Source organism: Apus apus, chromosome W (genome assembly GCF_020740795.1).
Source record: "Apus apus isolate bApuApu2 chromosome W, bApuApu2.pri.cur, whole genome shotgun sequence".
Taxonomy (NCBI): domain Eukaryota; kingdom Metazoa; phylum Chordata; class Aves; order Apodiformes; family Apodidae; genus Apus; species Apus apus.
Window position 1 is genome coordinate 2,311,465 of NC_067311.1, and position 27,069 is coordinate 2,338,533.

At 45.5% G+C, this 27,069-nt stretch overlaps 2 protein-coding genes across 4 annotated transcripts in view; one reads left to right on the top strand and one right to left on the bottom strand.

The window, feature by feature from the left end:
• LOC127395192 (guanine nucleotide-binding protein G(q) subunit alpha) overlaps nt 1-14,441 on the bottom strand; it is a 150,013-nt gene extending 135,572 nt beyond the window's left edge. Inside the window, exons 1-2 of one of the 3 annotated variants that reach the window (XM_051641761.1) lie at nt 14,212-14,441; nt 13,520-13,660 (exon numbers count right to left, since the gene is read on the bottom strand). In XM_051641761.1, the coding sequence (XP_051497721.1) occupies nt 13,520-13,655 (136 nt within the window). In that variant the 5' untranslated portion in view covers nt 13,656-13,660; nt 14,212-14,441. Of the gene's footprint in view, nt 1-13,519 lie in introns of all 3 variants that reach the window. The other 2 variants (XM_051641763.1, XM_051641762.1) reach the window with 2 other exon arrangements.
• LOC127395183 (uncharacterized) overlaps nt 1-27,069 on the top strand; it is a 432,114-nt gene that overhangs the window by 366,922 nt on the left and 38,123 nt on the right. The gene's annotated exons all lie outside the window — the stretch shown is intronic.

The window sequence follows — 27,069 nt, forward strand, 5'->3', positions numbered from 1 at the left end:
GGAATTGGTAGATTCCCCCACATTGGACAGTTTTAAGTCTCAGCTTGACAGGGTGCTGAGCCATCTCATATAAACTATAGTAGTACACAGAAAGGTTGGACCAGATGATCCTTGAGGTCCCTTCCAACCTGGCATTCTATGATTCTATGAAGTACCAAATTACCAAAGCTACCAAGAGAAGTGCTATCAACCAGACTCCCCATACTCCAGTCGTCACCATACAAGCATATGAGGAGAATGGATCCTATTTACTAGGGGAAACAAACCAAACAAACCAAATTACCTGATCACAATGTCTCTGAGGGTCTTGGTCCATTACTCGCTCTCCAGTGGGGGGATCATGGGAGAAGTTCCTGGAAAAATCCTCCAGTGTACGCCTGAGTCCAGGCAGTAAGAGCTCCCCTCCAGTGGCGTGCAGAGAGTCAAGGTCCAGTCTGAATCAGGGGTCCCATCTGGGTCACCAGAAAACCATTGCCATTTTAAGCTAGCTCCCGAAACGCAAGGAGACTACGTTTAAGGAGAGACTACGTTTAGGAAGGAGACGTTTATTGCAAGTTTGCACAAAACTGAGTGCTTGGTGGACTCCCACAAATCAAGCACACCTTTCTCATAATACAGGGTTCCTTTTATACATTAAAAATGCCAATTCATCTTATCTCCCATGTACACAAATATTATCATCCACATACTTGTCTGGCAAGTTCTTTTGTGAGAATCATAGAATCATAGGGGTTGGAAGGGACCTCGAAAGATCATCTAGTCCAACCCCCCCGCCAGAGCAGGGTCACCTAGAATACATCACACAGGAAGGCATCCAGGTGGGTTTTGAATGTCTCCAGCAAAGGAGACTCCACAACCTCTCTGGGCAGCCAGTTCCAGTTTACTGTCACTCTAACAGTAAAGAAGATTTTTTCCGATGTTTACGTGGATCCTCCTATGTGCCAGTTTGCACCCATTACTCCTTGTCCTATCACTGGTCATCACTGAAAAAAGCTTAACTCCGTCTTCTTGACACTCACCCTTTACGTATTTGTAAACATTGATGAGGTCACCCCTCAGTCTCCTTTTCTCCAAACTAAAGAGACCCAGCTCCCTCAGCCTTTCCTCATAAGGGAGATGTTCCACTCCCTTAATCATCTTTGTGGCTCTGCGCTGGACTCTTTCCAGCAGTTCCCTGTCCTTCTTGAACTGAGGGGCCCAGAACTGGACACAATATTCCAGATGCGGCCTCACCAATGCAGAATAGAGGGGGAGGAGAACCTCTCTTGACCTACTAACCACACCCTTTCTAATGCACCCCAGGATGCCATTGGCCTTCTTAGCCACAAGGGCACATTGCTGGCTCATGGTCATCCTCCTGTCTACCAGGACCCCCAGATCCCTTTCACCTACACTGCTCTCCAGCAGGTCAGCCCCCAACCTGTACTGGTGCATGACATTTTTCTTCCCCAAATGCAAAACTCTACACTTGCCCTTGTTAAACTTCATCAGGTTTTTCCCTGCCCAACTCTCCAGCCTGTCTAAGTCTCTCTGAATGGCAGCACAGCCTTCTGGTGTGTCAGCCACTCCTCCCAGCTTGGTGTCATCAGCAAACTTGCTGAGGGTACATTCTGTTCCCTCATCCAGGTCGTTGATGAAGATGTTGAACAACACCAGTCCCAGTACTGACCCCTGAGGGACTCCACTAGTCACAGGCCTCCAACTAGATTTTGCCCCATTGACTACAACTCTCTGCCTCCTTCCTTTCAACCAGTTCTTGATCCACCTCACTGGATCAAGGGGGGGTCCTTCTGGGCTCAGCAAGTACCTGGAGGGTATACCCATCTCCTGTGACTAAAGACATTCATACTAAGATAGCTCAGCAAACACCACCTTCCATTGGTCATGCTGGCCTGTCTGTTTTGACATCCAATATCAGAGGTCAAAATAGACAAGATATAATAACAAGTGACTAGAAGCAAATCCATAGATGTCCCCAAGCAATGGGTACTTTGGAAAGGCTCCCCCACCCCAGTTTTTTTGCCAAATATGATGAGATACGGTATGGAATATCCCATTGGTCAATTCAGATCAGCTATCCTGGCTGTGTCCCCTGCAAACCTCTTCCCACTCCCAGCTTACTCCCCGTGTTGGGTTGGTGTTGCAGAGAAGCCACAGGGGTGGCTCCTGTGAGAAGCTGCTGGAAGCTCCCCCTGACTCCAAAATCTGGACCTGCCTCTGGCCAAGGCTGAGCCCAGTATGGTGGATGCACCTCTGCGATTAACATATCATAGGGGAAAAAGAGTGAGAGTGATACCTGAGCAGAATGAGCAGGAAGGAGGGCAGGGGGTGCACAAGCAGAGATTCCCTTGCAGCCTGTGGCAACATAGCAGACTGTCTCCCTGCAGCCCATGGAGCAGATATGAACCTGGATCTGTGGAGGACCCAACACCACGGGAAGTGGCTGCACCTGAAGAAGGCTGTGACTCTGTGAGAAGCCCGTGCTGGAGCAGTCTGTTCCTGAAGGAGTGCACTTCATGGGAGGGACGCATGTCAGAGGAGCTCGTGAAGGACTCTCCCATAGGAGGGACCCCGCATCCGAGACTGGAGCAGACAAAGAGTGTGAGGAACATGGAGCAGCAGAAAACAACACATTCTTTACTGAAAGAATAGTTAGGCACTGGAACAGGCTGCCCAGGAAGGTATTCGAGAAATGTATAGATATGGCACTTTAGGGTATGCTCTAGTGGGCATGGTGAGGTGTTTTTTTTGTTGTTGTTGTTGTTGTTGTTGTGTGGTTGCGGGTTTTTTTTGTTGTTGTTCAGGTGGGTTGTGTTGTTTCCCCCCCACCCTGGGTGGATGGTTGAACTAGGTGATCTTTGGGGTCTTTTCCAACTGACTATTCTGTGACGAACTGACCACAAACCCCATTCCCTGTCTCCATGCCGCTCAGAGGGGAAGGAGGTAGAGAAATCGGGAGCAAAGTAATTTGGGCCTGGGAAGAAGGGAGGGGTGGGGTAAGGTATTTAAGCTTTGTTTTTTTCTATTTGTCCCGCTCCAATATGATTGATGATAAATAAAATTGATTTTTTCCACAAGTCTATTTTTGCCCATGACCATAATTGGTCAGTGAACCATCCCTGTCCTTGTCTTGAGCTTTTAGTTGAATTTTCTCCTCCTCATCCCACAGTGGGGGAAAAGTGAACAAGTGGCCATGCGGCACTCCCACAGGCCACAAGAAAGAGAGAAAGCCTTAATGCTGTGCAAGCACTGTTCATCAGTAGCTAAAACATTGGTGACCAAAATAAGAGTTTGATAATGCATCAATCTAAAACACAGCACCATATGGGCTGCTATGAGAAAAATTAATTCAGTCCCAGCCAAATGCAGTACACCTATCTTGTCACTTCACTGATTACACTAAGGGTTTTGATTTTTATAGACTTTTTATGTCCTACTGCTTTACTCAACCTATACATATATTAGACATCACCTCCCCTCTACAGAAAGTTGAGCTTAACCACCATTGTGGGGCTTTTCTAAACCATGTAGCTCTTAACAGTAGTTTGTTGGATGTTTCTGCTTGAATGGACCAAAAGAGGACAAATACTCTGATTGGTTTTGTTTCTAGCATAGTCACACCACCTTCTCAAACACATAAGCAAAACAATAGCATTTTTCTGTTGGCAACTGCTTCCACACAGGAGTTCTGTGACAAAACAATAGTACCGACCCAGCTCTAAACATTAAACATAGTATGCAGATTACATAGGTTGGTTATTCCAAGCAATTTTTCCTTTCAAAACCCACAAAGAAAAAAAATCTGTCAACCATAACCTTTCAGTTTATTCTCTATATCAACATTATTCTTTGGGGAAAGCAATGTGCTTTCAGAACATTTAAGATTTAATCTTAAATTTATACTTGTGTCACCAGACAAGTATAAACTGGGAGAGGAGTGGCTAGAGAGCAGCCCTGCTGAGGTTGCTGGTTGACAGCCTGATGAAAGGGCTGGAAGGCATATTCCATGAGGAACAGCTAAGGACTCTGGGTTTGTCTAGTTTGGAGAAAAGGAGGCTGCGGGGTGACCTCATTGCTCTCTACAGCTTCCAGAGCAGGATAAGTGGAGAGGGAGGTGATTATTTCTTCTCCCTGGTATCCCGTAACAGGACAGATGAAAATGGTTCAAAGCTGCACGAGGAGAGGTTCAGACTGGACATCAGGAAGCATTTCTTTTCCAAGAGGGTGATCAAACACTAGAACAGGCTTCTTGGAGGTGGCCTGTTGATTTTTTAAGAGGCATTTGGACAATGCCCTTAATAACAGGCTTTAACTTTTGCTCAGCCCTGAAGTGGTCAGGCAGTTGTGGACTAAATGATCATTTTAAGTTCCTTCCAACTGAAATAGGTCTATTCTGTTCTTACATTTAGCTTATGTAGCTTGGGGGGGACAACCCACAAACAAGAAAACCCACAACACAAACCCCCTATATTTATGTTGTTCCTGGAACTTCCCCAGTAACTTTTAAAATTTTCCAAACTGTGTTATCACTCAGACTTATGCCCTTCAGTATTAATGTACCTCATTTGTTTGCATAGGGTTAACACAATATTTAAAGCCTCCAGCACACTTATTTCTTTGATATTAAAAATACCATATATGGCTTTGTAGTATTTCCTACATTCAAGTCCTTTCTCAGTTTTGATATTGCTTTCTTGCTAGGCAGACTTTTTAAATAAGTAGAGCAAATAAAAGATGTTGAAAATCTTGCCATAATTTTATTAGCAACAGTTGTTCCTACAGTCTTGTTTAAGTAGGAGAACACATCTTTCCTGAGTGTTACTCCATTCAGCAGAGCAAGAAACGCACATCTACCTTCTAATGCTATTTTCACATCTTCCTGAAATTAATTTTGCAGGGATTGTCATATTACTTCAAAAGAAATGCTGTCCCTTATGAAATTGCCATCGCCTTTTACACCAACAAAAATAACGTGAAGTTGCTAAAACCACAGAATTATTTATTCTTATAATATATACCCAAAAGTCTCTTCTCAAGAGATTCCTCTGTAGAGCAACTGTTTTCCTCCTGTAGGAATTGTTTTTAATGGGAAGTAAAAATTTGAGGTCCTGTGGCTTTCGCACTTGAGCAAAATTACATTAGTCAGAATTCTTTAGTTCTATGCCAAACTCCATTAACTAAAGCAGATCACTTTTAAGGAAGAAGGAAAATCAAACCAAAAAAATCACCCACAAGAAAATCCTTTATAAATGCTGAAAATGACTCCTTCAACATGCATTAAAAAATATGCTCTTTTCCAGAAAATGTGAAATCATATCACATTGATATCCATCCACAAGAAAGGCCAAAAGGAGGATCCAGGGAACTACAGACCTATCAGTCTGACCTCGGTGCCAGGAAAGGTCATGGAGCAGATCATCTTGAGTGCCATTATGCACCACTTAGAGAACAACCAGGTGATCAGGTCCAGTCAGCATGGATTTATGAAAGGAAGGTCCTGCTTGACAAACCTGATCTCCTTCTATGACAAGATGACCTGCCTGGTGGATGAGGGAAAGGCTGTGGATGCTGTCTACCTGGACTTCTGTAAAGCCTTTGATACTGTTTCCCATAACATTCTCATGAAAAAGCTGGCTGCTCATGGCTTGGACAGTCATATGCTCTGATGGGTAAAACACTGGCTAGATGGCTGGACCCAGAGAGCAGTGGTGAATAGAATTAAAGCCAGCTGGCAGCCAGTCACAAGTGGGATTCCTCAGGGCTCAGTACTGGAACCACTTATTTTTAACATCTTTATCAACAATATTGATGAGGAGATAGAATGCACCCTCAGTAAATTTGCAGATGACACCAAGTTGGGAGGGAATGTTGATCTGCCTGAGGGTAGGGAGGCTCTACAGAGAGACTTGGATAGATTAGATTGATAGGCCGAGGTCAATTGTATGAAGTTCAACAAGGCCAAGTGCTGGATCCTGCACTTGGGCCACAACAAACCCATGCAATGCTACAGGCTTGGGGAAGAGTGGCTGGAAAGCTGTCCAGCAAAAAGGGACATGAGGGTTCTGATTGATAGGTGGCCAAACATGAGCCAGCAGTGTGCTCAGGTAGCCAAGAAGGCCAATGGCATTCTGGCCTATATTATAAATAGTGTGGCAAGCAGGACCAGGGAGGTGATCATCCCTCTGTATTTGGCATTGGTGAGGCCACACTTCAAATACTGTGTCCAGTTTTGGGCACCTCAATACAAGACATTGAGGTGCTGGAGCATGTCCAGAGAAGGGTGACCAAGCTGGTGAAAGGCCTTGAGAACAAGTCATATGAGGAGCGGCTGAAGGAACTGGGGCTATTTAGTCTGAAGAAAAGGAGGCCGAGGGGAGACCTCATTGCCCTCTACAACTATCTGAAAGGATGTTGTGAAGAGGTAGGCCCTGGTCTCTTCTCACAAGTAACTGGTGATAGAACAACAGGAAATTGCCTCAAGCTGCGCCAGGGGAGGTTTAGACTAGCCATTAGGAAGTACTTTTTCACTGAAAGGGCTGTCAGACATTGGAATATGCTGCCCAGGGAGGTGGTTGAGTCACCATCCCTGGATGTGTTTAAAAGTCGTCTAGATGTGGCACTTGGGGATATGGCTTAGGGGTCAACACAATAGAGTAGGGTTAATGGTTGGACTCAATGATCTTGAAGGTCTTTTCCAACCTAAGATTCTGTGATTCATGTTTTCCTCAAAACCAGTTATTTTTATATATTCTATTATATATAGCCATATACATCCATATATCAGTGTTTGTCATCCAGAATCAATTTAGATAACCTTAGAAACAGCTTATCCAAAGTAAGAGATACTTACCAATCTAGGTTTAACACACATAATCAAGATAATATATTAAGTATTAGTTTTTTAATACATACTGTTGTAACTACCTGAAAGTATTTTCAAGTGATCAGTGTGAGTATAAGTATGGATCCATACAAGATAAAAGGTTGCAATGCTCTTTCAAAATAATTAAGTTTTCTCCTTTAATGATGAGCAAAGAAAATAGCCAACTAGAATATTCTATCCAATATCAGTGTTTTTTGTGTGCACAGAACATATATAGTATCAATTTACTTACTCATATAAGTAGAGGAGACTGTCTACTTGCATAGGAATTTCAGCTTACAGCAAGGAAGGAAGATTCACTGTTGGCTTGATAGGCCCACTTCCTCTTCCAAGTTTGTTTGGTGTTTGTTTGGGGATTTTTTTAAGTCAAAGTCTTAGCTAATTTACCGAGTTCCACCTGCAAATCTTTCAGCTAACAAAGGTAAGTTAAAACTAGTTGTTACATTAAAATGGTTTACCTTCCACCTGTTTCCTTTGGTAAGATATAGAGAAAGAAAGGATACACATATTTGACACCTTGCTTCCCTGACTTATCTGCTATTTCAAACAAAAAGAATACCCTTGCCTTAATAGACGTTTAATACGTCACAATACCTGCAGACACGATACAAAATAGCAAACACACTGTCAAGCCCTCCAATACTTAATTTTTCTAAAGTTTATAGATATATAGACATAGCTAGCAAATTATTGCTATTTTCTTAGCTACTCAAGACGTTTCCTGATGAGAAAAAGATGCATAACATAGGTGTATACAGGTATAGTTTATCTACCAGTGAAGGTTTATGGCCTACAAGCTAACATTTAGGCCCATTCCAAGACCAGGCAAGACTTCCACTGATGACAGTCAAAATTATATACATAGAAAACTAGAGCACATAGCTCTGACTACTTGACAATAAATATATACATACATGGTTAAAACACAAGCATGTAGAACACTATACATGGATTGGTACACACCAATATATAAACTGCTAAAAATAGCTATTTTTTTCATACTATAATAATAAATGTTTTCACAACAGCAAAAAAAGATTAATATTAATAACTTTATGCTCTGGAGAACCATCAAAAGGTTTTACAAGATGTTCAGTAGTAATGAAATCCAGAACAATTTGAAAAATACAGAAGATGAAAACCAAATTCAATGGAAGACTGAATTTGATCCAAAGCACCTTAAACATTAAAGCCAGGTTGTACTACCCGAACTAAGTCTTTGCAATACACTTCAGCGCATAGAATCATAGAGTTCTCACTTCTTAGAATTAAATAAGAAAAAAAGAGACTTTGCTTATTTTTTTAATAATTAGCAAAGAACAATGATGTTCAATGCAGTACCTAAAAGTGGTATTTTAATGTTTAATTCTGGAGAGGGTTTCTTTTTTAACAATTTTATGTAATTTCGCCACAAAAAAAGAAATCCAGAAATTACTTTCAACGTTTTCAAAGAATCTTAGGGTTGGAAAGGACCTCGAAAGATCATCTAGTCCAACCCTCCTGCCAGAGCAGGATCACCTAGAGTACATCACACAGGAACACGTCCAGGCGGGTTTTGAATGTCTCCAGCAAAGGAGACTCCACAACCTCTCTGGGCAGCCAGTTCCAGTTTACTGTTACTCTCACAGTAAAGAAGATTTTTTCCGATGTTTACGTGGATCCTCCTATGTGCCAGTTTGCACCCATTGCCCCTTATCCTATCACTAGACATCACTGAAAAAAGCCTGGCTCCGTCCTCCTGACGCTCACCCTTAACGTATTTACAAACATTGATGAGGACACCCCTCAGCCTCCTCTTCTCCAAACTAAAGAGACCCAGCTCCCTCAGCCTTTCCTCATAAGGGAGATGTTCCACTCCCTTAATCATCTTTGTGGCTCTGCGCTGGACTCTTTCCAGCAGTTCCCTGTCCTTCTTGAACTGAGAGACCCAGAACTGGACACAATATTCCAGATGCGGCCTCACCAAGGCAAAATAGAGGGGGAGGAGAACACCCCCTTGACCTACTAACCACACCCTTTCTAATGCACCCCAGGATGCCATTGGCCTTCTTGGCCACAAGGGCACATTGCTGGCTCATGGTCATCCGCCTGTCCACCAGGACCCCCAGGTCCCTTTCTCCTACACTGCTCTCCAGCAGGTCAGCCCCCAACCTGTACTGGTACATGGGGTTGTTCTTTCCCAGATGCAGGACTCTACACTTGCCCTTGTTGAATTTCATCAAGTTTCTCCCCATCCAACTCTCCAGCCTGTCCAGGTCTCGCTGAATGGCAGCACAGCCTTCTGGTGTGTCAGCCACTCCTCCCAGCTTGGTGTCATCAGCAAACTTACTGAGGGCACACTCTGTTCCCTCATCCAGGTCGCTGATGAAAATATTGAACAACACCGGTCCCAGTACTGACCCCTGAGGGACTCCACAAGTCACAGACCTCCAACTAGATTCTGTCCCATTGACCACAACTCTCTGACTTCTTTCCTTCAACCAGTTCATGATCCACCTCACTACCTGACCATCAAGACCACACTTCCTCAGTTTATCTATGAGGATGCTGTGGGAGACAGCGTCAAATGCTTTACTGAAATCAAGATAAACCACATCTACTGCCCTACCATCATCTATCCACCTAGTTACTTCCTCATAGAAGGCTATAAGGTTGGTCAAACATGACTTGCCCTTGGTAAAACCATGTTGACTGCTCTTAATCACCCCCTCATCCTTGATATGCCTAGAGATAGTGCCAAGAACAAGTTGTTCCATCACCTTTCCAGGGATGGAGGTGAGGCTGACTGGTCTATAGTTACCCGGGTCCTCCTTCTTGCCCTTTTTGTAGACTGGAGTGACATTTGCTTTCCTCCAGTCCTCAGGCACCTCTCCTGTTGCCCACGACTTACCAAAAGTGATGGAGAGCGGCCTAGCAATGATCTCTGCCAGTTCCCTCAGCACCCACGGGTGTATTCCATCCGGACCCATCGATTTATGGATGTCCAGATTGCTTAACTGATCCCTAACCCAATCCTCATCTACCAAAGCAAACTCCTCCTTTATCCTGACGTCTTCTGGGGCTATAGGGATCTGGGGCTCCTGGGGAGAGTCTGCATCAATAAAGACAGAGACAAAGAAGGCATTCAACACCTCTGCCTTCTTTATATCCTCTGTCTCCAGGGCACCCACCTCATTCAGCTGTGGGCCTATATTGCCTCTAGTGTTAGTTCTATCTGCAATGTATTTCAAGAAGCCCTTTCTATTGTCCTTGACCTGACTTGCAAGGTTTAGTTCCAAGGAGGCCTTAGCTTTCCTAATTGCCTCCCTACATCCTCTGACAACTGTCCTATATTCCTCCCAAGTGGCCAGCCCCTCCTTCCATGATCCATAGATTCTCTTTTTCCACTTGAGTTTGCCCAGCAGTTCCTTGTTTACCCATGCGGGTCTCCTGGCTCCCTTACTTGATTTCCTACCCATTGGGATGCTCTGATCCTGAGCTTGCAAGAAGTGGTCCTTGAATGTTGACCAACTATCTTGAGCCCCTTTACCATCTAGTACCCTGTCCCATGGGACTTCTCTTAATAATTGATTGAAGAGGCCAAAGTTGGCCCTGTGGAAGTCCAGGGTTGTGGTCCTGCTAGGTATTCTGTTCCTCCCACACAGGATCCTGAACTCCACCATCTCTCGTGATCACTGCAGCCAAGGCTGCCATTGACCGTCACCACTTCAACCAGACCCTCCTTGTTGGTGAGTACAAGATCCAGCAGCGCTCCTCTCCTAGTTGGTTTGTCCACCATTTGTATCAAGAAGTTATTATTGATGCATTGGAGGAACCTCCTAGACTGTTAATGGCTGGTTGTGTAGGCCTTCCAACAAATGTCTTTAAACTCTTTGATCCCATGAAAAGTAAAAAGACATTAATACACAAGAAGAGTGTAGACAGCATAGCATGTGTCACACAGTAATAGTAACCTACACAGTTAGGAGGGAAATATTTGATTTTGCATGGAAGCACTATATCTTCTCTAAGTTAAGGAGGGGGAAAAAAAGCCTCTTTTCTGACCCAGATTTTTGTTTATATTTGCTACACATGTGCATTTGTATGTATGTCTAACTTTTAAACAAGAAAAACAAACATGGCATGGATATGCTCCTTTGTTCCTTAGAAACCTTTTACTCTACACTTGCAACAAGTTCAAAGAGCATGCAGGGACAATTAGCTTAAGCTGAGCTGTGTTAAGTTCTCTCGTTATAATCAAAAGGATATACCTTTGTCCCATGTTCAAAAGCCTTTAATTCACTTAGGTTTCTAAGTCCAACACTTTTCAAAGTGGGACTGAGAAGTTGGCACTTCTGAAAAAAGCTTGCCTAACATTTACATAAAATAAAGTTAAGCAATGCTGCTACTTTAAGTTTTGAGGGACAAAGATAGGTAATGGGACAGTAGAGGTAAAGTCAATGAAAAAAAATTGATGACTTAAAGCAATTTCAGACATTTATGTTCCCAGCCTCACCATTTAAATATTATTTTCCTATTTTTAAAATCTATTTGTCCATCTCAACCATATGAATTACCCAAACAAATAACACAAAAACTGAACAAATTACCATACTAGGAAGCAATGAGAGTGACTGAAAGAGGTACCGTCAGATACCTAAGAGAAACCCGCTAATTAAAACAAGTTTTTAGAAAGTTTTGTTGAGGGGGCTTTTTTTAATAAATCAAAACTTGAAACTCTATCCAACCCTGCGATTTCAACAATGGTTCACTGCTATACTGCATTTTACAAGATGAAATCCTTAACTGCTCAACAGCTGCACATGCACAAACACTTTCAATCAAATATATGACTGAGGCTGACAAAGTACAATACAAAAAAGTGTGTACACAATAATTTATACACTGGTGTCTACTCGACTACAGAAATGCTATTAAGTATGAAGCAGAACACATTCACCTCTCAGTTTCCCATACATCATGCTTACATCTTTAGAAGCATGGTTTATACTGATATATGCAAAAAACGTTCATACAGGCAATCAGTGAGTTTTCTCCAGAGCTTTCCAAGTGATGGCTTGTTACGTATTTGCTCTGAAATCACCTTATTTCATTTGGTCTAAAGTAATGCCACAATTAGGCCCTAACCTACCATTACCTATCCATACACCTAACACCAACAGTGGGTGGATCTTATAAAACAATACAAGTTCTGCACATCTGATTGTAGAACCAAATCTCTGAATTTGTTCTCTGGGTGGTATGTTGGTATCATTCAATAAGTTTCATGCATTTTTAAAAACTTGGGAGAAAACCAGGAAACGCAGAAACAATTTGGACCTGGATAACAAGTCAAGTGTCAACTGCGTCGCCTGTAGCAAATGTAAACAACCATAAAATTAAAGCAAATGCAAGCTGTCCTCTATTTTATCTTGGGTTTGGATCTTGAAATAGCCACAGCACACACCTCCATCAACCAAAAATTAGGCCAAGATGAGACAGAATATTACTAGTAATTGTATCTGTGTCTCCACCCCTTTTTCCATATCAGTTAAGAATCCCAATACCTTTCTCCATATACAGAAAACCCACTGTATTATTTAAAGTAGAAAATAACACATTCATAATCAAGCAGTAAAATAAATTCTGACTTCCTTTCAACTCTCCTTACCTTATTGAAAAGACTGTTTATTTCCCCAATATAAATTGTTACTTTCACATACACAACCCCAAGACAAAAGTCTTCGGTGTAAACACCCCATTATCCACTTGGAACATTCCCATTCATTCACACATCAAACACTGGTGCAGATACATTTTAAGGCCTGCTAGTCTAAGGCTGAAGCTATATTACCACGAGAACTACACAATGTAGTAGAGAGAGCACATTAGATATAGACAAAAGTATTTTAATTCAAAAGGCTTATTTTAACACTAGCCAAATTCCTATTAAACAAACATTGCCTTTGCACACTTGTGGCTCCAAAATAACAACTTGTTTCAATTAAAGAGAAATTATACAATCAATTTTATTTCTTAACAGTGGGTGGATTCCAAAGGTATTAAAGATCCTATTCTCCAGCATACTTAAGGTTACTCTTCAGTTTCATGAGTGCATCTGTGTCTTCATGGTTTCTCTCTCTTTTGCTTTTAAAAAAAAAAAAAATCAGTCTACAATCTGGACATAAGCCCCTTATCCCACTCATTAAATAAAAAACAAAAAAAATGCAACCGGAGACCCAACAACCTTTCCAAGGCTCACAGAACAATGCCTGTTACCATCGATCTGCACAGCAACTCCCCCTGCGAGTTCTTTCATTAATCTGCTTCCTTACCATAACTCATCGCCAATATCCCCCGAACACCCCTCACTCACCACCCATCCTTTCCCTCTCCGTTTTGGAAGCCTGAGTTCCCTACTATATCAACCCCACCCATAGGAACCCAAGTTATTTACGCAGCTACAAGCTACGCTGACGCCTGTACAGGCGCATACACAAAATACGGCGGCGGAGGTACGACGAGCGGGTCACCGCCGCCACGACCACCTCGCGGCGAAGGTGGCGGGCACCCGGAGGAAACTGAACCGACCGCGCCATGTAACGCACTGGTGGGGCAAGCCAGAGGGCGTGTGTGCCGCCGGCAGCCCGCACTCACCCAGCAGCAGCAGCTTCAGTTCCCGACGGGCGTCCCGCTTGTCCCGACGCAGTTGCCGCTCGATCTCGTCGTTGATCCGCCGGGCTTCCTTAGCTTCCTCACTCAGGCAGCACGCCATGATGGACTCCAAAGTCATTCTTCCTAATAGGTTCAGATACAACCCCCACCCAAAAAAACGCGCGCGCGCGCGCGCACACACCACCACCACCACCACCACCGCACCAGCCCCGAGGAACACAGACACCTCTCTGGCAGGGAGCCCCCACTTAGGCACTGCAGAGCAGGCGCAGGGAGCTGCCCTAATGCCACACACGGGTAAGGAGAAAGAAAAAGGAGGAGGATGGCGCGCAGGACGCACAGATCCCCTGTTCCCTGCCTCAAATAGTCGCCGCTTCTAGCTCCTCCTCTCCTCTAAATTATGCACCAAACAACATGAAACCGCGGCAGCAGCAATGCTACCTCGGCAAGCGAAGCTGCTCGACACAAAGACCCCTCTCCCTTCTTCCCACACCGCTATTTCTGCCACCCTCTCCTGCTTCTGCAACCAGTACAGTCCCTAAGTGTCCCTCGCAAATCACCCCCCACGGAAATGCTAATGGCTGCTAATCCCTCCCCCTTCACACACACACTTCCCCGTCGCTCCCTCTGTCCTAAAGCGAGAGTTCGGCTCCTCTGAAAGTGGGCAAGCTCACCGCCATCCAGCAATCTGAGCGTGCGCCTGGGGGAAGAACTTCCTTATGGTGGATCTGTCTTCCAGGCACAGTCACTCACCCCTCCCGTAGGGAGAGCTGCTGCCGGAGAGCTGACAGTAAGAAAGAAAAAGGGAGCGAATAGAAAAGCGCCATCAGAGGAAAAGAAGGCAGGCAGAGACAGGGGCACGCGCACTATAAAGCCCAGCTTTGCTCCTAGGGCGTGGTGAGCCAAAAATATGGCGGACTCTCTCCTACTCTTCTGCGCCGCTGCGCGCCAAGAATGAGCAGCTGCTGGAGCCAGGAACTCCCGGGATGTTATCCCCGACCGAGCCCGGTGCTCGAAGGCCACCCCTGCCAGGCCTGCAGCTGTCATGGAAGGGATGAAACGGGAGCAGACAGTCTCTCCCACCAAACGGCCGCGAGGAACACAGCCTTCTCTTATTTGTCCTGTAGGGCAGACTTATTTTTACATTCTGCACGTTTTATTTTAGCTTGCTAGGTTTGTTTATTTTATAACCTTGTATACTCTTCCTAAAAGAGATGTCTTCAGTTCATAGGGGAAGGAGAAAAATGTAATAATTTACATGAAGGGAGAAGTATCTTCACCTTCAGCTGGAAATTAAAATGTGAGGGATAAAAATATACTACACACTGGTAACTTTCTATGCCCATAATCCTAAAAATGGTATTTGAATAATTTTGTCAGATACAGAATAAATGTTTACAACAAAAACAGTAGGATACTTCCCTTGCTTATAAGGACCTAATATTCTATAATGTTAAGGCACTGATTGTATTTTATATTCTGTTGACTTTGTTTAGCTAGTATCCAGGGCTAAACTGAAGCAGTTTGCTCTCTCACCCAATGGCCCCTCCCCAGCCAAAAAGGTGAATCAGGAAGAGGAGAAAAGCCCTCTGGGATGAAATATAAACAGAATTAATAAAATAACAAAACTAATACAAACACCAACTGTCGCGGGCCGGTATCGGGGGGCTACCGGCTGTCAGGATGTTTCCGCGACTTCCCCCCCCCAGTGTGGAGAGGTTTATGAATGAGACCGAGGGTCACACGTGGCGTTCGCCTCTCACAGAGGAATGGCCACTGCGGGACCGTATCTTAGAGGGTAGAGTAGAATACCCTCCCACCATGCTCACAAATTGCTACTGAGACCAATGTTTAGTTTACGAATTAATCGGTTTATTAAGGGTCAACACAAATTAAGGGATCAAGGTTCAGGAGAGGTTGTCTAGGTGTATATTGGAAAAGGGATTCAAAGGTACTATGGTCTTATTAAAGGCACACTCCGAGGAGGAGTGTAAAATCAATGGAGTGAAAGGGTAGGAATTGAGCCCGGCAGGAAAGTTAGAGCGTGTGTGTGTGTGTGTATTTACCCTCCTTCCGTAGCGCGTGGTTCCCGGGATGCGGCTGGCAGGCTCGGCAGGAGATCCGTGGGGGGGCCGGCTTCCCGGTAACCGAAGCGATCACTCCCAGCAGCAGCAGCTGCGGCAAGCACGGCTCTAGTCCTGAAGTAGGTGGCGAATGCAGGCTGGGCAAGCTCCTACTTTGGTCCGGTTTGGTTTAGGCTGGGCAGGCAGGGTCCCCGGGGGGCGGGCACGATCCCCGGGGAGCGGGCACAGGCGGCCCCTCCCTCCCCTTTTCCACTTCTCCGGGCAGCGGTCGCGGGGCAGCCCCCCCTTCCCTCTCGGCTCCTCCGGACAGCGAGGCTGGCGTTCCAGGCAGGTTCAGGTACTGCAGCAGGGTCTCGTTCCAGTCAGGCAGAGAGCACCGGCCTGCGGATCTTGCCCTCTTTTATAGATTAGAAATTACTGTTCGAGAAAGTACCACTGTTTAAATTAGCCAATTAGCATTGGCCAGGTACATACTCTGACAGAGGCAGTCTTTAACCTAGTGTCCATTTTTCTGCCAGTTATCATAACCCTTATGCTGTTTTTCTTGCTGTGGAGTTATCTGGTAGAGCAAGAGGCCTGTTCCGTTCTGTCCTTGGCTAAATCAGTAAAAAGACGCCACTCTGGCTTTGCTGGCTTGAAAGGCATTTTGTTTAGTCTTATGTGGGGGGAGAGAAGATGGACCGTTCCCCACACCAACATAAAATATATAAGCTCAGACTCAGCCTAGTCCTCAGGAGAGGCTGAACAGGAGATAGACTGGTGGAGCCAGACTCTGCCCTCCTTAAAACAGAAATGGGAATACCCATCAGAGAGCATCCAGGATCAAGGAACCTCTGTATCCTGCCCTGTTGGGCCAAAGGCAGAAGCCTAAAAGAAAAGACTGTCTGGAGGAAAATTCATGGTAAGGGCAGCAGGCAAAATCCCCTCTTGCTCACCTTGCCCCCCCAGGTGCCTTTGAGCAACAGGTATGAGGCTCTGGTGGAGAAGGAACAGCTGAATAAGGATGGGGACAATAGGCAAGCTACACCAGAGTTGTCTACACAGTCAGACAGGCCTACTGCCCATATCACCACCACACACAAAAGGAAACAAAGAAGGGTTCTAGTTGTAAGCAGCTGTTCTGAGGGGATCGGAGGGTCCAATATGCCACGTAGACCCTCCTTGCAGGAAGGTCTGCTGTCTCCCTGGAGCCCGGGTTAAGGACATCACTACAAAACTTCCTAGTTTAGTGAGGTCCACAGATTACTACCCACTACTGATTTTCCATATGGGTGGAGAGGAAGCAGCAACTCATAGTCCATGAACAATCAAGAGAGGCTTCAGGGCATTGGGACGGTTAGTGAGAGAATCTGAGGCACAGGTTATTTTTTCTTCCCACCTTCCAGTTGAAAGCAGTGACATTGGAAGGAACAGGAGGATCCAGTCTATCAACACATGGCTCTGTGGCTGGTGTCACTGCCACAATTTTAGGTTTTTTGTTAATGGCATGGCCTACAGAGCACCAGGAATGCTGGCATCAAACGGGAGACACGTTTCTCAAAGGGGGAAGAGGGTCATTGCCCAAGAGATTGTAGGTCTGATTGACAGGGCTTTAAACTAGATGCAAAGGGGGAGGGGGATAATAATATCAAGATTGTCTGTGACAAGCAACAGGAAGACACACTAGGGTTGGAAGGATGGGGTGATAGAGCCTTCAACCTGTTGCCCTGAGGCATGCTGTGGACACTGTAGCACAGGCAAAATCTTACAGAGATGAGCCAGGTGCTCCTGAGGTAATAGGAGACAGCAGGGTAGCATCCATGAAATGCATTGGGGGAATAAAGGCGTGTCCCTCTAAGAAGGTGACACAGCCAGCAGCCCAGCTGAAGTTCCTCTACACCATTGCACGCAGCATGGGCAACAAGCAGAAGGAGTTGGAAGCTACCGTGCTACAGGAAAGCTATGACATAGTGGCAATTATGGAAACTTGGTGGGATGAATCCTATGACTGGAGTGTGACTATCGATGGCTACAAGGACAGGAGAGGAAGAAGAGGCGGAGGTGTTTCCCTCTATGTAAAGAAGTGGATAGAGTGTGAAGAGTTGTCCCTAAAGATTGTGGTTGGAACCTACTATAGGCCACCCGATCAAGTGAAGCCTACTGATGAAGCCTTTTTACTCCAGCTCAATAAGACATCACGCTCACAGACTCTCATCCTGATGGGGGATTTCAACCACCCCGACATCTGTTGGAAAAGTAGCATGGCAAGCTATAGGCAATTGATGACAACTTCTTAAGATAAGAAGTAGACAGCCCTACCCAAGGGGAATTGTTATTGGACTTGATGGTCACAAATGCATGTGAACTCATCAGGGATGTTAAAATTGAAGGCAGCCCGGGATGCAGTGATCATGCACTTAACTGTCCTAAGGGATATGAGGCAGATGAGAACTATAGTCAGGACCCTAAATTTTAGGAAAGCAAGCTTCCAGCTCTTCAAGGAGTTAGTGAATAGGACCCCATGGGAAACGGCCCTCAGGGACAAGGGAGCAGAACAGAGCTGCCAGATCTTTAAGGATGCTTTCCATAGAGCGCAAGAGATTTCAATCCCCAGGTGTAAGAAATCAGGAAAGGAAGGCAAGAGACCAGCATGGCTGAGCTGAAACCTGCTGGTCAAACTAAAAGGCAAGATGGAACTACACAGGCAGTGGAAGCGGTGACAAGTATCCTGGGAAGAGTATAGGGACGTTGCCCGATTGTGTAGGGAAGAGGTCAGGAAGGCCAAGGCACAGCTGGAGTTGAACTTGACAGGGGATGTAAAGAAAACCAAGAAGGGCTTCTACAGGTATATCAATCAGAAAAGGAAGGTTAAAGAAAGCGTACCCCCCTGATGAGCAACAATGGTAAGCTAGTAAAAACAGATGAGGAGAAGGCTGAGATTCTCATCAACTTTTTTGCCTCCGTATTCACTGGCAACCCCTCTCTTCACGGCTCTCAAGTTGATGGCCTACAGGATGGAGACCAGGGAGACAAAGTCCCTCGCACTGTAAGTGAAGACAAGCTTCGTGACCATCTGAGGAACCTGAACATACGCAAGTCCATGGGACCTGATGAGATGCATCCCAGAGTCCTAAAGGAATTGGCTAATGGAGTTGCCAAGCCACTCTTCATGATATTTGAAAAGTCATGGCAGTCAGGTGAAGTCCCTGGTGACTGGAAGAAAGGAAACATTATGCCCATTTTTAAAAAGGGTAGAAAGGAGGACCCTGGGAACTACCAACCTGTCAGCCTCACCTCTGTGCCTGGGAAGATCATGGAACAGATCATTCTAGAAGACATGCTAAGGCACATGGAGGACAGGAAGGTAATTCAGGACAGCCAGCATGGCTTTACTAGGGGCAAATCCTGCCTGACCACCCGAGTGGTTTTCTACAATGGAGTGACTGCATCAGTGGACAAGAAAAGACCTGTGGATGTCATCTATCTGGACTTCTGCAAGGCTTTTGACACGGTCCCCCACAACATCCTTCTCTCTAAGTTGGAGAGATATGGGTTTGATGGGTGGACTGTTCAGTGGATAAGGAATTGACTGGATGGTCACATCCAGAGGGTAGTGGTCGATGGCTTGATGTCCAGATGGAAAATCTTGTTTAATATCTTCATTAATGATACTGACTGTGGCATTGAGAGCACTCTCAGCAAGTTTGCCAATGACACCAAGCTGAGTGGTGCGCTCGATATGCCAGAGGGACGGGATGCCATCCAGAGGGACCTGGACAAGCTGGAGAAGTGGGCCCAGGTGAACCTCATCAGGTTCCACAAGGCCAAGTGCAGGGTCCTGCACCTGGGCTGGGGCAACCAGAGATATCAATACAGGCTGGGGGAAGATATGCTAGAGAGCAGCCCTGTGGAAGAGGACCTGGGGGTACTAGTGGATCAAAAGCTGGACATGAGCCACCAATGTGCAATTGCAGCCCAGAAGGCCAACCACATCCTGGGCTGCATCAAAAGAAGTGTGGTCAGCAGATTGAGAGAGGTGATTCTGTCCCTCTACTCTGCCCTGGTGAGACCTCACCTGGAGTACTGCCTCCAGCTCTGGAGCCCCCAACACAAGAAGGACATGGACCTATTTGAGCATGTCCAGAGGAGGGCCACAAAAATTATCAGAGGGCTGGAGCACCTCTCTTATGAAGACAGGCTGAGGGAGTTGGGGTTGTTCAGCCTGAAGAAGAGAAGACTCTGGGGGAACCTTATAGCGACCTTCCAATACCTGAAAGGAGCCTATAAGAAGGCTGGGGAAGACCTGTTTACAGGGGCATGTAACAATAGGACAAGGGGTAATGGTTTTAAGGTAGAAAAGGGTAGATTTAGGTTGGACATTAGGAAAAAGTTCTTTAATATGAGGGTGGTGGATCACTGGAACAAATTGCCTAGAGAGGTGGTGGAGGCCCCATCCCTGGAGACATTCAGGGTCAGGCTGGATGGGGCTCTGAGCAATCTGGTCTAGTTGGAGATGGCCCTGCTTATTGTAGGGGGGTTGGACTAGATGACCTTTAGAGGTCCCTTCCAACCCAAAACATTCTATGATTCTATGATTCTCTTCTCATCCAAAATCAATTCTCCTTTGACTATGCATCCAAGTTTCCCATCCTCCTGCTTTATCCACCCAATGCACCCAGATTCTTGAGCAAAAACAACCCCACAAATGGGCTTTCCTTGGCTCAAGGCAGCAGTAACCCAGACTGTTTTCCCAAAACATTCCTCACATGTACTTCAGGGACTTTGTCCCCTTCTACTGTACTTAAAAGTTCCAAGTTCCAATTAACAGAGCCCCTGGTGTTGACTAACCAGGTAGCTTTCACTAAGTGTTCTTCCCAGTTCTTAAATGTCCCAACACCCATTGCCTTGAGGGTTACATTTAATAGTCCATTACATCACTAAACTTTGCCAATGGCCAGTGCGTTATTAGGTATGTGAAATATCCACTCAATACCATGCTCCTTAGCCCTTTTATCTATGAGGTTATTTTTTAAATGGGTCCTGTTATGTGACTCAATTCAATCAATGCCCTCTATACCAATGTGATTTCAACTGTTTGGCTTGTTTAATTGTGGCACAGGTCTCACACCCATGGATGACTTGTATGATCCATGGTCAAGTCCACCTCTCAGTCATGATAATCTCTCAGTGAGCTCCTCATCCATCCCCAGCAAGAGCTCCATGGAGTCCAGCTGGTCATTGGTATAGAGGGTGACAGCGCCTCCTCTTCTTCCCTGCCTGTCCTACCTAAAGAGCTTGTACCCATCAATTCCCACGCTCCATTTGTAATAGTCATCCCACCATGTCTCAGTGATGCCAATAACATTGTAGCCCTGCAGGCTTGTGACCAAGGGATAGACTTAACCATGAATGCTATTGCACAGGTTATCCATGATTGTGAAACGTGCCACAAGCAACCAAGCTAAATGGTTGAAACCTCTGTGGTATAGGAGGAGGTGGCTGAAATACAGGTATGAGGAGGCCTGGCAAATTGACTATATCACACTTCCTCAAACCCACCAGGGTAAGTGCTATGTGCTTACAATGGTGAAAACAGCTACAGGATGGCTGGAAACGTGTCCTGTGCCTCATGCCACAGCCCAGAACACCATCCTGGGCCTAGAGAAGCAAATCTTGTGGCGACATGGTACTCCAGAAAGAATTGAGTCAGACAATGGGACTCATTTCAAGAACAGTCTTGTGACTGACTGGGCCAAAGAACATGGTACTGAGTGGACATACCAAATTCCCTATCATGCACCAGCCTCGGGGAAAATTGAACAATAGAATGGACTGTAAAATACTACCCTGAAGGCAATGGGTGGTGGAACTCTTAAAAATTGGGACATGCACTTGGTGTAAGCCACCTGGTTAGTTAACACCAGGGGATCCATCAGTCAAGCTGGTCCTGCTCAGTCAGACCCTCTACATACTGCAGATGGGGATAAAGTCCCTGTGGTATGTGAGAGAAACCTGTTGGGGAAAACTTCATTTTCTCCTGCTTCAGGCAAAAGCAAACCTATTCATGGGGTTGCTTTTGGTCAAAGACCTGGACATACTTGGTGTGTGATGATGGAGGATGGAGAAGTATAGTGCATACCTCAAGGGAATCTAACTCTAGGTGTGAATACCTACTTTTTACCAACTAGCTGAGTCAGTAGAGCATGGAATTTTTGGGTTCAGTAAGTGTTTTTCAGGATAACATTGTGGTGATGAAAATGGAATTAGGTTCACTGACTGGCTTCCAGTAACTTTCTCGAGGCTAACATCTCTAACCTACAACCTGTGGACATGAACTATGACAACTTTCATACTATCTTCCGTTGCCCTGAGAGACTGCTACAATAGATGGACATCTGAGATCATAGAATCATAGAACAGTATGGGTTGGAAGGGACCTCTGGAGATCATTAAGTCCAACCCCCCTGCCAAAGCATGATCATCTAGGGCAGGTCACACCGAAATGCGTCCAGATGGGTCATGAAAGTTTCTAGAGGAGACTCCATAAACTCTCTGGGCAGCCTGTTCCATTGCTCTGTCACCCTCACAGTAAAGAAGTTTTCCCTCATGTTGAGATGGAACTTCCTGTGTTCTGCTTTGTGTCCATTGCCCCTTATCCTATCATAGGGCACCACTGAAAAGAGACTGCCCCCTTCTTCTTGACACCCACCCTTCGATCCCCACCCCCTCCCACCCAGGTAGGGAAGGAGAGAGAGAAAAAGAGAGAGACTTGGCTGGATTGAAAACTAAACTACACAGCTTTAATTAAACACTAATGATATAAGAAAACATATACAATTATATACAAATGTGTTCAGGAATGTTCAAACCCCTATTGCCTCCCCCCATGACCAACAACTTCCACAGCACTCTCCTTGGCTGCGAACAGTCCCGAAAATTCAAGGAGCACTGCCGGAGAGAGTGTAGAGGTATGAGGGTCAAAGGATGCATAGCCTAGGGGTCGACGGTGATGGATGGATGGAGTCCTCCCTGGATGCCAGCCATGGACGGAAGAGAAGGGAAGAAGAAGCAGGAAGGAAGTTGTCTTCTGTGATCTCTGACCTTCCTCTGAGCTTACGTAGATATATGGAATGGAATATCTCTGGCCAATTTTGCTGTCTGTCTAATTCAGCCTCCTATGGGGGGGGTCATATATGTCCTGGTAGTGACTGGGCCAGCAGAGTAAAGATGTGTCCTCGCAGTCCCGGCAGTAAATAAAACATTCCAGCATTATAGGTAGAAATCTTACTGAAGTAAAAAAACAAACAATAAAAGGAAAAGTGGCTTCATCCTGGCTCAAGTTTTTAATTGCTTCTACAATACCTGGATGTTGCAGAATGGCTTGAGCAGCAGGGCCATGGGCCCCTGCTATCTCCTCGAGAGGCCTTGAGAGTGTAGCACAAACAGCAGCTGTACAAGCAATCTCTTTTTTTAGCCTAACACAATTATAAACAATCTCTGTTAGCTTAAACTAACTCAAGGACAAGGTAGAGAAGTAGAATGATAGAAAACAAGGAAGAACCCTGGAACTCAGATGTGTGTTACTATCCAGTAAAATCACTGCAAGTAGTTGCCGTCCAGTGAAATCACTACAAGTAGTTACTATCCAATGAATTCACTACATGTAGGTTTGGAAAAGGGTATAAAAGTAACACTGTGTATTCAATAAATCGGAGCTTGCTTTATCAATCACATTGATTCTGGACTGCTTGCTTCCCTCGCCGCCGGCAAGTGGCGCCCGAACAGGGGACCCCCATTCCTTGTTGTCACCAAAGTCGGCGGGAGTCCCGGAGAAGCACCGGTAGCAGCGACCGGGGAGCAGAAGACCAGCCACGGAATGCAGGCATTTGACAGGCTGGTCCGTGCTTGAACTGACCTGATAGCAGAGGTTCACCGTCCGGATTATTGGGCTACTCATGACGATTGATGAAGAGAGCGCTCTAAGATAAGGTAAAAGGCTGCACTCAATTATTAAGGGTCAGGGATATATAGATATACTGGCCGAAAATGGAAAGTGAGGTAGCCCTTGATTTATTACTACGCTTTTTAGAAAAGCGGGCAGTAAAGGATATTGACCTTAAAAAGGAGTTAACGGGCTTGGTAGCTTTTGGGAAAGATCAAGGTTGTTTTAAGGATCCAGGTGCGTTGTTTCAGGTTGAAGCGTGGCGAGAGTGTGGTGATTTGCTATGGAATAAGGTAATAGATGGTGATAAGCGTGCAAAAAAGTTACTGAAGCCGTGGCGGGCAGTGATAAATTGTCTTAAACAGTATCAGACAGAAGAAAAAATAGCAGCAGTTGCTTCCAGTCACTTGAAAGGAGTAGGTACAGAGAAAGAGGCAGGCAAGCTCCAGTTAGGGGTTGATTATGTGCCCACCCCCCCCCCCCCACAGGGTGCCCGGTATCAGTGAAGCCTTTGATTGCTAGTGCTTCTGGGGGAGGGGCGCCATCGGCTCCGCAGTTAGAAGAACATAATGGAGAAGGCAGATTGCCAGAGAATGCCGAGGAGGAGTTGAAACGAGAGACTGCAGAAACTCATAAGAACGAGCTGGTAGTGAAAAGTGATAGTAATCGGGAAGAGAAGCTCAGAAAAAGTTCCGCGGGAGTGTTGCGTTTAAACTGGCAGGAGATCTCGCGAACAGCTATCGAGAAGGGTGATCATGACTTGTTAAGTGTTATGCAGGAATCTTGTGCCTTTCCGGTGTTCTTTGAAGTTACAGATCAAGGGGCAAGAGGAGAGTATAGTCCTCTTGATTGGAAGCTGTTGTCACAGTTACGTGCTGCGGTAAATGAATCTGGGTTACACAGTGAACCTACCAGACAAATGTTGAATTATATTTGGGGCAGTGGAATTCTTTGCCCAGAAGATGTTAAGACACTTGTGAGAATGATTATGACGCAGTCGCAATTAATGTTGTGGCAAGCGCATTGGAATAGACTTTGTGACAGGGTAGTTAACATCCCCCGCGGTCAGCAGGACCCATTGCATGGTGTTACGGTGGAACATTTGATGGGCGTGGGTCCTTTTGCTACTGTGGATATGCAGGTACAGCTAGGTCCGGCAGTACTAAGGGAATCAATGCGGTTAGCCCGCGTAGCTATATCACTGGTTAAGACAGCACCACCCACCCCGTCCTATATGTCTATTAAACAGGGCAGGGAAGAGTCGTTTGCTAGTTTTGTGGACAGAGTTACGGATGCAATTGATCGTTCAGATGCGCAGGAGTGGATGAAGGGAGCATTATTACGGCAGTGTATTATGGAGAACTGTAATGCCGCTACTAGGGCTATTATTGTGACGCTGCCTGGGGATGCTTCCGTAGAGGAAATGTTAGAGCGGATGAGTAAGGTGCCGGTCGGACCGCAAGCAATGTTGGTAGACGCAGTGAAAGATTTAGGGAACAATTTAGTGCAAGCCCAGAGCCAAGTCTTAGCAGCCCTTGCGCCTCTTCCGCAAAATCGGTCTTCAGGCAGAGCGCCAGGAACTGCGGCGCGCGGACACCAACAGCAGTTCATGTAGCAACAGCTCCATCTTGCGACGACAATTGCAAACTACTGACAAATTACAGCCTGCAACATCCAGAAGCCTCGGCTTGGACTTGGCAACCGCAATAGATGTGACTCTCATTGATAACAAGCCTCAAAAGATTCCTACTGGAGTTAAAGGACCGGTGATGATTAATGGACAGACACATGGGGCACTATTGTTAGGACGTCCGTCCAGTGGATTAAAAGGACTATTTGTACTTCCTGGTGCCACGGTGCCCCCACCTCCCCCACCTCCAGGCCTTCCATCAGCGGTTGATCATGAAGGCAATGCACGGGCGGATCAGTTAGTGTCAGTGATGGTGCCCACTAATGAATTGACCAAGGCTCGAGAGGCCCATGCGACGTTTCATCAAAATGCTCGAGGTCTACACAAGCAGTTCAACATCACGATGGAAGAAGCAAGAGGTATCGTGAAGGCGTGTCCTACCTGCAGCCACCATGGCCCAGGTCTCGGCGTTGGGGTGAACCCTCGGGGCCTAGGCCCGGATGGAGTATGGCAGATGGATGTCACGCATTTGACATGCATTTGTCACGCCTTTGAGTTTGGACGACTGAAATATGTCCATATTACCATCTGGACAATCAGCTTTTTGTTTCTCTCTTGCATCAGCTGCTGACCCATTTCGAACATGCTTAATAGGGATGCCCTCTTATGACTGGAGTCAGTTTAAGGAATACAGTAACAGTCCATTTGACTCCTGCCTGACATCCATATTTGGAGGAATTTCTCCTTGGCTGGTATCAATCATTAAAGAGGGATTGCGTTGGGTCACTATGCTATTGCTTATTGTGCTTGTAATCAAGATAGCTTACCATTGTATTATGAAAAATGTAACAAGATTGTCTGATAAGATATTGCTTGTACAAAAAGAAAAAGGGGGAATTGTTGCAGAATGGCTTGAGCAGCAGGGCCATGGGCCCCTGCTATCTCCTCGAGAGGCCTTGAGAGTGTAGCCTGCTCTTTTATCTGCTTGAGAGTGGTCTGATTTGTTATCTGTTTGAGAGGCACCTGCTCCATCACCCGATTTAGAGTCCTCTGCTTCCTCAGTTTCAGCCTCTGTTGCTTTAAGGAACTCTGGATATCTCAGACTGAAGCGGGTAAAAAGGGGGGAGCGTTTTGCCTTTGCCTTGCTTCTGTTCACAGGATGAACTAGCTTGATTCGAAAGGGAGTGGACTTTATCTTTGTAGAAGCAGTTGTTTTTGTAGCAGCACTTGTAGAAGCAGCTGTTTTTGTAGCAGTACGAGTGGTGTTGCCAGCATCACGGGTGGCAGCAGCAGTGGCAGCAGCGTTGCCTGTGGGGGAGTGGCAGTGAGTGGAGCAACACCTCACCCTATGTATCCACAATACATTATAAACATTCATAACATATTATAAATGTTCAACAGAAGCATTCCTACTGCAACAAGGCTATTCAGATCAAAAGCTGGGAGATTCAGCTCAAAAGAGAATGGAGAGGTAAAATTGAACCAGCTACTGCTATTACCAACATGGACTGTTCCGTTCACTTTAGGAGTTGTACCACTAGGACTTGTACTGTAACTGTACACATACAGTGCCCCTATAAAGAACAGTATCATAATCCCTAGGATCACTAGGCTGGTAATTATACGGTTGATTATGGCTACAGTTCTGTCAAAAAACCATAAGACAATCACAAGAGCAGCTACAAAGAGCAGAATGCCCTTGGCTGTATAACACATGTACAATTGCAGGTTTGGAAAAAGATCCAGTAGATTCATTGCAGCAAGTGTCCGTTCAGTTTTCAATCCATCAGGAAATTCAGCAGAATTATTGCCCATTGCTATCTGAGGGATTCCTCCCATCAGAGATGGAATTTTGAACACTCCCAATTAATGAAAATATGTAATCTGGGCTTAAAAT